The sequence below is a fragment of the Leptonychotes weddellii genome, chromosome 6 (genome assembly GCF_054177405.1).
Source record: "Leptonychotes weddellii isolate Sample4059 chromosome 6, ASM5417740v2, whole genome shotgun sequence".
In the NCBI taxonomy this organism is placed as follows: domain Eukaryota; kingdom Metazoa; phylum Chordata; class Mammalia; order Carnivora; family Phocidae; genus Leptonychotes; species Leptonychotes weddellii.
In genome coordinates, this window is record NC_138374.1 from 48,767,113 (window position 1) to 48,783,421 (window position 16,309).

Below are 16,309 nucleotides of genomic sequence, written 5' to 3' on the forward strand. Positions count from 1 at the left end.
CACACACACACACACACACACACACACGATGCCAGATCTTCTCATTCTCGCCCATTACCCTTTCCCCTGGACAATGATTACCACTTGACCAAGACCAAAGAAACTGACCTGACTCATCATTAACAGAAAGTGACAGAGAACAGTACTCTCTCTTAGAGACAACTTTTACAGTGCTTAGTACCCAGCTCATATCTGTTAGAAATTGTAATTTCCAAAAATTAAAGGCGAATGTTCAGGTGGATTTTTTAGCCCCCATGCTGGAAGCACAGTATTTGCATTAGGAAACACTTTTCTTTTTACCAGACTAATTTTTTTTATTATTTTTATTTTTTTTAAAGATTTTATTTATTTATTTGACAGAGAGAGACACAGCGAGAGAGGGAACACAAGCAGGGGGAGTGGGAGAGGGAGAAGCAGGCTCCCTGCAGAGCCGGGAGCCCAATGCGGGGCTCGATCCCAGGACCCTGGGATCATGACCTGAGCTGAAGGCAGACACTTAACGACTGAGCCACCCAGGCACCCACCAGACTAATTTTTAAATAAGTTTGGTCCAGACATTTATTTGACCTTAATTATCTATTAATTATCTATCATAATAGGCTAATTAATGTTTTATTATGAATTCATATTTAAAAGCAATAAATTGGGTGTTGGAGACATCTCCCTTGAAGGAATAGAGTAGCTTTGGCGGGACTTAATTTAGGACCTGGAGACCTTACAGAAGAGCTGTGAAGTGAAAGGACAGATTTTGTCAGATAAAAATCTGGGATGCTAAATTACTCCTGGCCCAGAATTTCCAGGTTGCGTTAGCAAGGAGATTGAGATTGATTGTCTTCTCATGTTGATTAAGTTTGTGAACATAGCAATTAACTAGAATGAAAGTTAATGAAGGGCCTTTGCTCTTGAGGTTACCAGTCCATCTCTCTAGGACCATGTCTCATTAAAGAGGAATCACCATCTGCTTCCTAATTGTTTCTTTTATTCCACTCTGGACTTGTTAACATGAAAATGTAACTTTTCATTTGGCTCATATTAATCATTTTCTGTGTGGGATTCTGCACAAATTATCTATCCAGACCTAAAGGACTGGCAGTCCTAGTGGTAGTATTAAGTAAATATTTGCGTATCACTTAATGACCGTGCAGTGTTTCACTGCCTTTCACATTGTTCTTTTTCTGTCTTTCTAACAGCCTTGTTAGATCTCATTTTGCCTTTGAGAATCTAGAGACAGAAAGAAAGAGAAATGAATGACCCACCCAGAGTCTGGACTGAAATCCAAGGCTTTCTATTCCAGATCTTGTCCTTTCTATAGCAGAGTTCTCCTTAACCATACCTTTCCTCCAAAGCAGTGCTTCTCAAGCCGGGTCGCCCGGTATCACTTGGGGAATTTTTCAGAAATGTGATTGTTGGGGCCCTCTTCAGACCAACTAAATCAGAAGCTCAGTGGGTGGGTCCTGGCATCAGTGTTTCTTAAAGGCTCCCAAGGTGATTCTCATGTGCACCTTAGCTTGTGGGCCTTTTGCTCTCGAGGGGGCTGCACTCTGTCAGTGTCTCTAGATCTTTTGTCCCTGAGTAATAGCTGGAAGGATTGGGGAACCTGGCATGCTGGACAAATTACTCTATTCATGCTCTGAGGAACTGCCGTGTTTCTTATTTAACAAAGACAGTTTTCATTTCTTCCTTTTTTTTTTTTTCTTTTAAATGGGGAACATGTTTTGTTTGGGCTTTATTTTAAAAATTAGTCCCTATCCTCTACCAGATTTTCCCCATTCCGCTCAATATCCTTTTTCCTTTGAATAATTCTTCTAGGCCAAATCTGACTCAGCTCTAAAATTTGCCTATTTTCCTTCCTCCATATGGTCTTCTCATTAAAAGAAAGAATTTTCTGAGACTTTATAAATGTAATTCACAGGGATGGTTCTCTATGCTTAAGAGCGCAGAAGTGGCAGACTTTAATAATTTAGCAAATCCGCTTAAGGCTGAACTGAAAATGATATTCAGTTCAATGTTGGACATTGCTGTGTGCAAGACACTAAGCCAGGTGCTATGAAAAAGATAAAAGATAAACAAAAACCATCACCTATCCCCAAGAAATATATAGTCTGTAATAATTGAGTAAGAAAAATATATATATACACACAAAGAACTATATAATTTCATATTCAGTATTTACTGAGCGTCCACTCTGTGCTAAGCACTCTTAAAAATATTGGGAATACAGTAATGAGCAAAACCAAGTCTCTGCCTCATAGAACTTAACATTCCCAGTGCTGGGAGACAGGTAATAAATAATTATAATACAAGGCAACTCACTCGACTTTGAGCCTCTTGAGAGCAGTGTCTTACTCATCTTTGCATGTCCACAGTATAGTGAGTGTCCCTAGGCAAATGTTTGTCAAATGCATTGGTGAATGTATTAAGTACCCTGGTAAAGCTCTGAAGACTTTTGGGAGCACCAATGAGAAAGATTAGAAGAAGAGACTAAGATTTCTTGGCAGAGATACAATTTGAACTTGGCCTTAAAAGCAGAGTAGGGGGCGCCTGGGTGGCTCATTTGGTTAAGCAACTGCCTTCAGCTCAGGTCATGATCCCAGGGTCCTGGGATCGAGTCCCGCATCGGGCTCCCTGCTCTGCGGGGAGCCTGCTTCTCCCTCTCCCACTCCCCCTGCTTGTGTTCCCTCTCTCGCTGTGTCTCTCTCTGTCAAATAAATTTAAAAAATAAAATCTTTAAAAAAAAAAAGCAGAGTAGGATTTTGCAGGGTGTCAGCTTGTGGCTTTCTCCTCAGCTTCCTTCTGCTCCCTCATTATCTCCCCCCTTGAACAATCTTGACCCTTGAATCTTTAAGGTTGTTGAAGGCAGAAAGTCTCATCTGTAATTCCTTCCTGCTGAAGAGGGGCGTAGAGATGGGTCAATATTAGTCAGTTGGGGAACGTATAGGGGGGTTATAGCGGAGTTCTGAAAGGAGGAGGCAGCTAGAGGGAAAAACAACCTTAGCTTGACAATAGCAAGGCCTTCGGTATCCTGAGAGTCTTCTTTACCATATGAATGTCCTTTTGGACACTTCCCTTTTTCCTTACCTCCCCCAACTCCCAAGTATATAATCAGTCATTCCTCACAACCCCAGGGCAGCAGTTCTTTCTGCCCACGGGTCCTGTCCCCGTGCTTTAATAAAACCATCTTTTTGCACCAAAAAAAAAAAGGCGGGGGCAGAGTAGGATTTTGACAAGCAGAAGTTATAAAGCAGTTTGCTTTTGCTTCATGTTTCCTCTTAGATCCCCATCCTTGACAACCTTCTGTGTGTATCATGCTTATTAATACTGCTACCAGCTATGAAGCTGGGTTGGTATTTACCAAACAGAATAAAACTATTAGATTATTAACTTTGCATCTTATCTGTGGATAATATTCATGTGGGGTCTCCTATTCACTTATTTTCACAGATATTTGAGAGGTAAGCCACATTGTAGTCATCGTGGAATATCAAGATTCTAGAAACATTGCTGCATAGCACTTGAAAAACTCTGATTCCAATTATTAGATGCCCATCAGAGTCACTATGTAGTAGAACACCTAAGGTGTGGCTATTAAACTAAAAAGACTAGAACTCTGCTTTATTAATTAGCTTTGAAACTTGTACTTCCTCCAAAGTACTAAGCTGTGAATTACTATTTTTTTTTAAGATTATTTAAGATTCTTTATTTATCCACTCTCTGAGAGACAGTGCGAGCGAGAGAGTACAAGGAGGGAGAGCAGCAGAAGGAGAGGGAGAAGCAGACTCCCCACTGAGCAGGGAACCCTGGGATCATGACCTGAGCTGAAGGCAGACATTTAACCAATGGAGCCGCAGGTGCCCCAGCTGTGAATTACTATTAAAAGAATTTATGGGGCGCCTGGGTGGCTCAGTTGGTTGAGCGACTGCCTTCAGCTCAGGTCATGATCCTGGAGTCCCGGGATCGAGTCCCGCATCGGGCTCCCTGCTCGGCGGGGAGTCTGCTTCTCCCTCTGACCCTCTTTCCTCTCGTGCTCTCTGTCTCTCATTCTCTCTCTCTCAAATAAATAAATAAAATCTTTAAAAAAAAAAAAAAAAAGAATTTATGGATTTTTCCCCCAGTATATTTCTGATTTGCCCTTGCTATTAGTCTCATATACTTGAAAAGTATATGAGAGTATACTTGCCCCTGTTTTCTATCCCTCAAGGTCCTACACATACCAGAGAAAAGAGAGTATTTCAGAACCTAATTGAATGAAGTCATTGCCATTGGTTCTCTAGTAATGGGCCTGCCAGCCTACTAAGGACTTAACCTACTTCTTACTGAGTACTTGCCAAGTACTAGGCATTTTATCTATCTTCTTCCTGATTATCACATCTGCTTGGTGGATAGAATCCTTGTTTTTCAGATGAAAAAATACTTTTCTGAGCCTTAGTTATTTGCCTGAAATCACACAGGGTCTTAAGAGGTGGCACCAGGGTTCAAAGCCAGGACTGTCTCATTCCACAGTCCATAGTCTTCCTACTAATGAGCCTATTCATTGCCACTCCTTATTCTCCATGATTTGAATAAGTATAAGGGTTTGGGGGAAACAAGAACACCAGTGTTGCTAGACCCTGGCCTATAGGGAGATGGCTAGAAAGGTAATTTATGGAAGCATTTTGTGGAGGACCTTGAGTACTAGGCAAAAAGTTGAGTTTATCCAGTTGACAGTGAGAAATCACTGATATTTTTGAGTAGGAGGAATGAACATATGAAGAAAGTGATGTTTCAGGGCAATTAGATACTTGTAGAAATATAAGTAATAGAAATGGTGTAATTTTCCCCCACTGCCAGGCAACAGTTGAAGAGAAGTCTGGGGTTTGCAATGGGAATATGACTTATTGGAGCAAGATCAGCATAATTACACCTCTGAAAGGGTACCCAAGAAATTGGTGACAGTGACCACATGTAGGGAGGGAGACTGGAAGACAGGGGTCAAGGAAGAATTCCTTTGTGCGGTTCATGTATTACTGTTCATAATATTCATATATTAAAATAATTAAATGTTTTTTAAAACTCTAAAAATAAATGTTTTAGAAAACTAAGCAGAAGATTGAGCAGATGATAAGTGATAAGATTGTGCAAGGCATAGCATATATAGGAGAAGAAAGGAGACTATTTTATCTTTTCAACGGGCCATAGAGGGAGCTTGGCCAATGGGATTGATTCCTGGCAGGTGGATTTCCTGTGACTGATTACAAGACAAGGCAAGGGAATCATGTGTTACAGTGTGTTGCCCTGTAATCCTGTGTTACCCTCACCCGTGGCCTGTCAGCACTTGATACCTGGAGTTAAGGGACGAATCCAGAGGAAGCCAAATTTCCCTTACCCCTCTTTCTACTCCAACTGCTTTTCATTTTGTTAACAGCTTTATTGAGGTACAATTTAGACCATAAAAGTCACCACCCATTTTAAGTGAACTGTTCAATGATTTTTAGTAAATTTACAGAGTTATGTAGTTATCACTGCCATCCAGTTTTAGAATATTTGCATCACCCCAAAAAGAATCCCCCATGCTAGCTTGCAGTCAGTCCCCAGTTCCGCCCTCACCCCCAGACAACCAGACATCTTCTTTCTGTCTCTACAGATCTGTCTCTTCTGGACATTTCATATAAATGCATTCATAAAATAATGTAGTCTTTTGTGTCTAGCTTCTTGTACTTACCATCGTATTTTGAGGTTTATCCATGTTGTTGCTTGTATTCATAGCTTACTGTTTTTTTGCTGAATATAGTAAAAAGAATTCCATTGTATGGATATACTACATTTTGTTTATCCATTCACCGGTTGAACATTTGAATTGTTTCTAGTGTTTGGCTATTATAAATAATACTGCTATGAACATTTGCATACAGGTCTTTATGTGGACCTATCTTTTCATTCCTCTTAAGAAAACTGCTAGGAGTAGAATGGGTAGGTTGTATGGAAAAATTGAGTTTAACTTTTTTTTTTTTTTACGAAAGCACCAAACTGTTTTCCGAAGTGGGTGTACAATGTTACATTTCCACAGCAATATATGAGAGTTCCAGTTTCTCCACATCTTTATTAAAACTTGTTATTGTCTGTCTTTTTTTTTTTTTTAAGATTTTATTTATTTATTTGACAGTGAGAGAGGGAACACAAGAAGGGGGAGTGAGAGAGGGAGAAGCAGGCTTCCCGCTGAGCAGGGAGCCCGATGTGGGGCTCCATCCCAGGATCCTGGGATCATGACCTGAGCGGAAGACGCTTAACGACTGAGCCACCCAGGTGCCCCTTGTCTGTCTTTTTGATTACAGTCATTCTAATAGGTATGTAGTGTTTTCTCATTGTGGTTTGAATTTGCATTTCCCTAATGACTGATGATCCTGAGCATTGTTTCACGAACTTATTAGCCCTTCAGATATCTTGTTTGGTGAAACGTCTGTTCAGATACTTTTTTAAATTGTGGGGGGTTTTTCTCATTATTGAGTTGTAAGAGTTCTTTACATAGTTCTGGATACAAATCCTTTATCAGATATATGATTTTTAAATATTTCTCCCAGTCTGTGTTTTGTCTGTTCTCTCGGTATTTTTTTTAAGATTAATTTATTTATTTTAGAGAGCGAGAACAAACAAGGGGAGGGGCGGGGAGGGGAGAGAGAATCCTGAAGCAGACTCCCCCCTGAGTGCAGAGCCCAATGTGGGGTTTGATCCCAGGACCCCGAGATCATGACCTGAGCGGAAATCAAGAGTCAGCAGCTTAACTGACTGAGCCACCCAGGTGCCCCTGTTCTCTCAGTATTTTGAAGCACAAAAGGTTTTAATTTTGATGAAATTTAATTTATCAGTTTTTTTCTTTTATGGATTGTGCTTTTGGTGTCATATCTAAGAACTCTTTGTCTTACTCGAGGTTAAAAAGATTTTTTATGGGGGCACCTGGGTGGCTCAGTCGTTAAGCATTTGCCTTCCGCTCAGGTCATGATCCCGGGGTCCTGGGATCGAGCCCTGCATCGGGCTTCCTGCGCAGCAAGGAGCCTGCTTCTCCCTCTCCCACTCCCCCTACTTGTGTTCCCTCTCTCGCTTTGTCTCTCTCTGTCAAATAAATAAATAAAATCTTTAAAAAAAAAAAGATTTTTTTATGTTTTCTTCTAAACATTTTATCAATTGCTTTTAGTTTGGAAAGACAATTCTAGGGGCACCTGGGTGGCTCAGTCGATTAAGCATCTGCCTTGGCCCAGGTCATGATCCCGGGGTCCTGGAATTGAGCCCTGCATCCGACAGGCTCCCTGCTCAGCAGGGAGACTACTTCTCCCTCTCCCTTTGTCCCTCTTCCTGCTCATTGCTCTTTCTCTTGCTCTCTCTCTCTCAAATAAATAAATAAAATCTTAATAAAAAAAGACAATTCTATTTGCTTGTTTAACAAATTCATAATGTTAGTTTCATGTTTTAATAAACATAAAGAAGTGTTTCTTGGGGCACCTGGGTGGCTCAGATGGTTAAGCGTCTGCCTTCAGCTCAGGTCATGATCCCAGCGTCCTGGGATCCAGCCCCGCATCCGGCTCCTGGCTCAGCAAGGAGCCTGCCTCTCCCTCTCCCTCTGCCTCTCCCCCTGCTCATGCTCTCTCTCTCTCTGTATCTCGAATGAATAAATAAAATCTTAAAAAAAAAAGTGTTTCTACTGTCCACAAATTATATTAACTTTATCTTCTTTTGTTAGTCACCTAGAGCCCAGAGCCCAGTTTCACATAAGTCCATCTTTCCCAAGGTAGCTAGATAACCAGTTTGTTGAATAGTTGGCCACAGGATAAAATAACTCCTCCTTCTTCCACTTCCCCATAGTGTGTCAAGAAATTCCCTTTGACACCATGCTTAAGGAAAGATTATTTCCTTTTGACTACTATTCTGCAGGTCAGGTCACCTGCCCATGGCTGTGCACAGCTAATGCCTTCCAGTCTGAACACCTCCACTTGCAGAAAGCACATCCTCTCACTTTCCATCCACAGACCTCATGTTATAGTCTTATTATAGCTTTCTTGATAAAAATCCCTCTGGATTTTTTTACTGAGGTAGTTACAAAGGAATAAGAATAGGAATAATAACTTTGTGACTGGCATCCTTTCTTTAAGGAGACCTATCTAAATTGTAAGCTCTATAAAATGTCCAAGGCCCATGTCCAAAGCAATTTTATTTCCCTCACTGTTCCTAGCATAGTGCTGAGTTGTTAGTAGGTGCTCAATAAATATTTTTATTATATCTATATAATAAAAGGTAAAATGTTACATATTTCAATTTAATAATGGCATTAATGTAATTTGTATCCCACTGTTTTTCTGAGTCATCAAATGAATAGCCATTCAATTAAGATTTTCTCTCTGTCCTGAAATAATTCTCAGCATGAGTACTCTGGCCTGTTGTATGTGATGTTTCACCATAAATTTACTAGCAAACATTAGAGCTTGTTTGTCAGAGTGGGTAACATTTCCTGTACCATGTGCTTTGTTTTAGGAACTTTATGTTAACCATTTTTAAATGTATAGTTCAGTGGCATTAAGTACATTCATACTGTGTACAACCATCACCACCATCCATTTTCCCAAACTGAAACTCTGTACCCATTAAACAACAATTCCTGGGGCACCTGGCTGGCTCAGTCCATAGAACATGCAATTCTGGATCTCAGGGTTGTGAGTTCAAGCCCCATGCTAGGCATAGAGCTTACTTTAAAAAAAAAAAAAAGTCCCCATTCCTCCTTCCCCCCAGCCCTGGCAACCACCATTCTACTTTCTATCTCTATAAACTTAAATAATCTAGGTACCTCATATAAGTGGAATCATATAGTATTTGACCTTTTGTGACTGGCTTGTTTCACTTGGCATAATGTCTTCAAGGTTCATCCATACTGTAGCTTATGTCAGAATTTCCTTCCTTTTAAAGGGTGAATCATGGGGCTCCTGGGTGGCTCAGTCGTTAAGCGTCTGCCTTCGGCTCAGGTCATGATCGCAGGGTCCTGGGGGGGGGGCTACTTCTCCCTCTCCCACTCCCCCTGCTTGTGTTCCCTCTCTCGCTGTGTCTCTCTCTGTCAAATAAATAAAAAATAAAAAATAAATCTTGAAAAAAAAGAAAATAAAGGCTGAATCATATTCCACTTTGTTTATACATTCATCCATCAGTGGACCCTAGATTGTTTCAGCCGCTGCATGTCCTTTGGTGGAAGGGAAGAGAAGATGGTATTAGTGTCCCATCCCCAAGCTGGTGTTATTGTAGACCCTGTACTTCTGGCCCAGTAGAATTCTCCTCTCAAAGGTTGATTCTAGCCTAGTGTTTACATTAGATAGTGTACTAAGGCATTCATATAAGGAATAAGTCCTATATCTGGATGCTCTAATAAGACAAAGCCTAGAGAATGGCCTCAAGTTAGGGAAAAATTATTTTCTATAAGCCTTTCAGTTCACTGACAAAAATTATGGAACTTGGTACATAGTAGATAGTCCATAAATGTTTGGATGCATACCTAAACACCACTGTGCATAATTGCCAAAAACTGGAAACAGCCCAAATAGAATGGATTAAAAAAATTGTGGTATATTCACACTACAGAATACTAATAGCAATAAAAATGAGCTAACTACAGAATACAAAGCATAGACAAATACTAAAAAGAGAAGCCATATATAATAGAATGCATACTGCATGATTCCATTTATAAAGTTCAAAACAAGCATAATTGAACTGTTTCTGTTTGAGGCTGCATAGACAGATAGTAACACTATTTTTAGTATTTTTATTTTTTAAAGATTTTATTTATTGATTTGACAGAGAGAAAGAGCACAAGCAGGGTGAGCAGCGAGGGAGAAGAAGGCTCCCTGCTCAGCAGGGAGCCTGATGCGGGGCTCAATCCCAGGACCCTGGGATCCTGACCTGAGCCAAAGGCAGATGCTTAACCGACTGAGCCACCCAGGTGCCCCGATAGTAACACAATTTTTTAAAAAGGCAAGGAAGGAAATGAATCCACTAAGAGTCAGAATAGTGATTAACACCGGGTAAAAGGGCTTATGACTGAGATGGAACATGTTGAGGGGAGAGACGAAGACTTCAGGGATGCTGAAAATAGTCTGTTCCTTGACCTCAGTGGAGGTTCTATGGGTGTTCATTTTATAGCAGTTTGTTGTACATTTATGTTTTATGCAACTTTCTATATGGTCATCATATTCCACAATAAAAAGTTTTTTAACTTCTATTATTCTAGGGAAAATTATAAGATCGTGTGACATAATTATACATACAGTATTTTAGCTCTTAGTTTGATTGATTAAATGAGAAAGATACCATTGACCCAGTTTGGAGAGTACCAGGAAAGAACTATATATTGTCAGTATTGAAGTTTCCTTATTAGTGGGTACCCCATGTGGATTCCAGGGCTCCCTAGTTTGGGGAAATGGAAATTGGAAGAGGGGCAACACTCAGTAGAGGCCAGTCAACATCGGCAATGTTAAGGACCTGATGCTTCATTAAGTCATTCAGCTCAGCTTCTCCCCAGTGTTACACAATTTCTTAGAAATTGTATTCATTTCCATCACAGCGTGATGTGTGACAAGTGGGAAATAGTCAAATAGGACAAATCCTCTACCCCGTAAGGAGACTCCCTTGCCCCTAGTTATACAACTACTCTCTCTTGAGCCATCAGAGAAAGTCAGATCAGAGATCAGCATATCATAGGAGCAGTTTTAAAAAGAGCTTCTTCATTCAGGGAATTTCATCCGATTAAAGTTAAGTGGCAAATTGCTTCATTAGTAGCTTTTAGATTGACATAATGAACAGCTTCCCAAGTGCTTAGGTTCTGCTAAATTCTCAAACCATTCCCCTGTCTCACTGACTTGGTGATTTTTTAATTAACTTAAGCCTCAAAAAGCTTAGCTGGCATAAGGGTAGATTATTAAAATGGAAGTCCTGACTCCAGTCCAGTTTGTTAAGATGTATAACATGTAACAGATCAAGAAGCTAAAAGCTCGTTTAGGAAATGTCATAATAGATACTGTGACTAATTGTTAGAAGTATTTTTATTAGGGGCGCCTAGGTGGCTCAGTCATTAAGCATCTGCCTTCAGCTCAGGTCATGATCCCAGAGTCCTGGGATCGAGCCCCATATTGGCTCCCTGTTCAGCAGGAAGCCTGCTTCTCCCTCTCCCTCTGCCCCTGCTTGTGTTCCCTCTCTCGCTGTCTCTCTCTCTCTCTGTACATCACTGTAAACAGCTTCATGTCAGATTTTTACATGGGAGGGGAAAGCAATTAGCCAGCTTGCCTTTCTCAGGGTAAAATTCTAGAGTTGTGTTCCCTTGTTGTATACAAATTTGGCATTCCTTGACGAATTTATTCAGTTTCTGTTCTAAACATAGCATAAATTTCTGATTTATAGACATGAATAACTACCTACTTCTCTGTATTTTGTGCTGCTTTTTGTTACAGGTTCCTGCCTTATCTTGCTGTCTCTCTTCTTTCAGGGTCTGACGTTTCAGGAAGTGGAGAACTTCTTTACTTTCCTAAAGAATATTAATGATGTGGACACTGCATTAAGCTTTTACCATATGGCCGGGGCATCTCTTGATAAAGGTAATGAGACCCAAAAATGTTTTCTTGAGGGTATGAACATTGAATCTGTAATCTATTAGGTGACTACCCCTCCTTAACAGTAATATGTGAGTTTTTCTTGACATTGTTTTTGATTTGTTTCATTTTGTTGTCATTGCATGAGCCTTGCATTTCACCTGGAGAGACCAAGTTCAGCAAATGTATTTTCTTGTGCTTTGCAAAGGCTGTAGTCAAGGCAAGGCAGTTCTTTTTTTTTTTTTAAAGATTTTATTTATTTATTTGACAGAGAGAGAGGGACAGCGAGAGAGGGGGACACAAGCAAGGGGAGTGGGAGAGGGAGAAGCAGGCTTCCAGCCGATCAGGGAACCCGATGCGGGGCTCCATCCCAGGACCCTGGGATCGTGACCTGAACCGAAGGCCGATCCTTAATGACTGAGCCACCCAGGTGAAGGCAAGGCAGTTCTTTAGAAACTTTGGAACTTCTCTCATTGGAGCCAGAATCATGACATATTGAATGTGCAGCTAAAGCCAGTATGCATTTCAATTCATTCTTTGGTGGGAAGCAGTAGTTGTTTCATTTCTTGTGTTACCTGGTTTTTTGCTTTGTTTTTTAGATAAAATCATGGCTCAGACCAGCACCCCCTATTGGCTTACTTCCTACAAATTCAGTGTGAGAGAACAGGGGAAGTAAAAACATTTTTCCCCCAGCATTTTACTACGAAAAATTTCAAACATTGAGAACAGTTGAAATAATTATTCAGAGAACATCCATATATGCACTTGAAAATTTTTCTGTATTTCCCAGATAATACATCTGTGTATATGTTCATCCCTCTATCAATCTCTCTTATTTTTTGATGTACTCAGAGTAGGTTGTAGACATAAGCACGTCTAAATACTTCAGCATGAATACTAACTGAAGTTCAATATTTGTTTAAAGTTCCCTTGTGCCCCTTCATATTCTGTTTCTGCGCCCATGCGTGGAGACAACCTTAATTTGTGTGTTTTTCCACCATAGATTGATTTTGTTTGTTTTAGAACTTCTTACAAATGGAATCATCCAGTGTATAATCTTTTAAAGTTTCTCAGCATGTTTTTGAGATCCATCCATGTTGTCATGTGTAGAATAGTTTGTTCCTTTTTTGAGTCGTAATTTGTTGTATGAATACTCCACAATTTGTTTATCCATTCTTCATTGGTCACCTCATCTGTTTCCAGTTACTGGCTATCTTGAATAAAGCTGAATATTCTTGTGTTAGTCTTTTTGAGGACATGTATTGCCATTTCTCTTGAATAAATTACTAGGAGTGAATTGCTGGGTCCAGAGGAAGGTATTTAGTTTATAAAAAACTGTCAGTCCCTTTTTCACAGTGTATCTTTTTACATTCCCATCAGCAGTGACAACAGTTCATGTTGTTTCACATTCTTGTCCACAGTTGACAGTATTCTGGAGTGTATATAAAGACATCTCATTGTGTTTTTCTTTTGTATTTCCTTGATGACTTCTGCTATTGAGCAGCTCTTTTGTGTTCTTGTCATTCAGATATCTTCTTTGGTGAAGTGTCTATTCAAGTCTTTTGCCCATTTTTATCAGGGTGCTTGACTTATTCACTTGTTGAAGTTCTTGATACATTCTAGGATACTAGTCCTTTATCAGATACATATATTGTGAATATTTTTCTAGACTGTGACTTGCCCATTCACTTTCTTTAATGGTATCTTTTTCATTTGCAGAAGTTTTCTTTAATTTTGTCTAATTAAAGTCTAATTTATTGAATTTTTATTTTTTTATTATTACTTTCTGGTCCTAATAAAACCTTTACCCCCAAACTGTGTAGATAGTCTACTATATTTTCTCCTACAAGCTTTAGAGCTTTAGTTCTTACACTTCTTATATGATCCATCTCAAATTAATTTCTATATATGGTGTGAAGTAGAGTGTTCCACATAGATATCCAGTTGAACCAGCACCATTTGTATAAAAAGCCCTCCATTGGTTTGCTTTGGCACCTTTATCAGAAATCAAATTACCTTTTAAGTGTAGATCTGTTTATGAGCTCTCTATTCTGTTACACTTATCTATAATGTCTATACCCATACTCAGTCTGATTACTATAGCTTTATAGAAAGTCTTGAAGTGTCAGGTATTATAAATCTCTCAACTTCATTCTTCTTTTTCAAGATGGCTTTAGATATTTTAGGCCCTTGGTATTTCCACATAAATTTTAGAATCAGCTTGTCACTTTCTATGTAAAAAGGAGGTGGGATTGGGGTGCCTGGGTGGCTCAGTCGGTTAAGCATCTACCTTCAACTCAGGCCATGATCTTGGGGTCCTGGGATCAAGCCCATGTTGGACTTCTTGCTCAGTTGGGAGTCTGCTTCTCTCTCTCCCTCTGCCTCTCCCCTACAACTCATGCTCGCTCTCTCTCACTCTCTCTCTAATAAATAAACTCTTTTTTAAAAAAAGAGGTGGGATTGTGATTACAATAACATTGACTATATATTAATTTGGAGAGAATTGACATATTAGTGATATTGAGTCTTTCAATTCATGAGCATATTATATCCATTTTTTTAGATCTTCTTAGATTTTTCTCAGCAGTGGTTTTGTAGTATTAAGTATACATATTTTTAGAAATTTATGCTTAAGTATGTTATGGTTTTGATGCTATTATAAATGGAATTTTATTTCATTTTCCAATTATTTGCTGCTGTTATTAAAATACAATGATTTTTGTATATCGATCTTGTATTCTGCAATCTTGCTAAAATTCACTTACTCTTCTAGTTGTTTCATAGATCCATTAGGTTTCTCTGTGTAAGCAGTTGTCACCTGCAAACAGAGATAGTTTCACCTCTTCTTTTTTGAGATTTATGCCCTTTTTCTTGCCTTGTTGCACTTATCCACCAGTATGATGTTGAATACAAGTAGTAAGAGAAGGCATCCTTGATCCTTGACTTCTTCCAAATTTTAGGGGGAAAGCATTCAATATTTCATCGTTGAGTTGGATATTAGACTGTAGATGCTCATTATCAGATTAAGGAAATTCCTTTCCCTTCCTAATTTAAAAAAAGGTTTTTATCATCAGTGGCTATTGAGTTTTATCAGATACTTTCCCTATGTGTGTGTATATATATATATATATATATATATATATATATATATATATAAATGATTATATGACTTTTCTCCTTTATTTTGTTAATATGATGGATTACCATATTAAGGGATAGGATTATCCCTTATTGTCCTGAAATAAACCCAGCTTTGTAATAATGTATTATTAGGCTTTTTATATATTGCTAGATTTTATTTACTAACATTTTATTAAATATTAAGGGATAATGGTCAATAATTTTCATTTTTGTAATATCTTTTCAGGTTTTGTATCAGACTATACTGTTCTCATAAAATGAATCAGGGAGATTTTTCTCCTTTATTTTCAGAAAGAGTATAAGATTACTGTTCTTTCTTTCTGAATATTTTGATAGAATTCAACAATATAACTATCTGGGCCTGCAGTTTTCTTTGTGGGAAGGTTTTGGTAATTTAGTTTCTTTGATAAATACACAGGTATTCAGAGTTTATGTTTTATCTTGTGTGAATTTTGCTAAGTTGTGTTTTTTTAGGAATTTTCCCATTTCATCTAAATTATTGAATCTATTGACAAAAAGTTGCTCATAATATTCCATTATTATCCTTTCACCGTCTAGAATCTGTAGAATCTGAAATCACCTTTTCGCCCTAACATTGGTGAATTACAGCTCTATCTTGTTTTTTTTCTTACTTAGTCTATCTAGGGGTTTGGCCATTTTGTTAAACTTTTTCAAAGAACCAATTTTTGACTTTGTAGTATACATTACTTTGCTTTTTCTAGCTTATGATGGAACTTTACCTACCTTTTCTTTTTTAAAGATTTTATTTGAGAGGGAAAGAGCACGAGCGGGTGGGGGCAGGGGGAGAAGCAGAGAGAGAGGGAGAAGCAGACTCCCCGCTAAGCAGGGAGCCCAACGTAGGGCTTGATCCGGGGACTCCAGAATCATGACCTGAGCAGACAGACGCTTAACCGACTGAGCCACCCAGGCCCCCTTTACCTACCTTTTCCAAGATAAGCTTTGAAGCTATAAATTTATTTCTAAACATGGTTTTATCTATATCCCACATATTTTGTTATGTTGTATTTTGATCATCCTGTTTGAAATATTTCCTGATTTTCTCTGTGTTGTCTCAGGTGACCCATGTGTTATTTATTTATTTTTCTTTTTTTGTTGTTGTTTTATTTTTTATTTATTTTACTTTTTCTTTTAATATATGCTAGAAATATTTATTTACTTATTTTTGCATTTTCATTGTTTTTTATTTTATTATGTTATGTTAGTCACCATACAGTACATCATTAGTTTTTGATGTAGTGTTCCATGATTCATTGTTTGCCTATAACACCCAGTGCTCCATGCAGTATGTGCCCTCCTTAATACCCATCACTGGGCTAACCCATCCCCCCACCCCCCTTCCCTCTAAAACCCTCAGTTTGTTTCTCGGAATCCATAGTCTCTCATGGTTTGTCTCCCCCTCCGATTTCCCCCCCTTCATTTTTCTCTTCCTTCTCCTAATGTCCCCCATGCTATTCCTTATGTTCCACAAATAAGTGAAACCATATGATAATTGACTTTCTCTGCTTGACTTATTTCACTTAGCATAATCTCCTCCAGTCCCATCCATGTTGATGTAA

At 38.8% G+C, this 16,309-nt stretch overlaps 1 protein-coding gene across 4 annotated transcripts in view; it reads left to right on the top strand.

Moving 5' to 3' along the window:
- The window catches only part of MICU1 (mitochondrial calcium uptake 1), a 224,209-nt gene that overhangs the window by 185,258 nt on the left and 22,642 nt on the right, over nucleotides 1-16,309 (top strand). For all 4 annotated transcript variants that reach the window (XM_081822958.1, XM_081822955.1, XM_081822956.1 and 1 more), the window contains one exon: nucleotides 11,489-11,597. In XM_081822958.1, coding sequence (XP_081679084.1) covers nucleotides 11,489-11,597 — 109 coding nt within the window. The remainder of the gene's footprint in view (nucleotides 1-11,488; nucleotides 11,598-16,309) is intronic.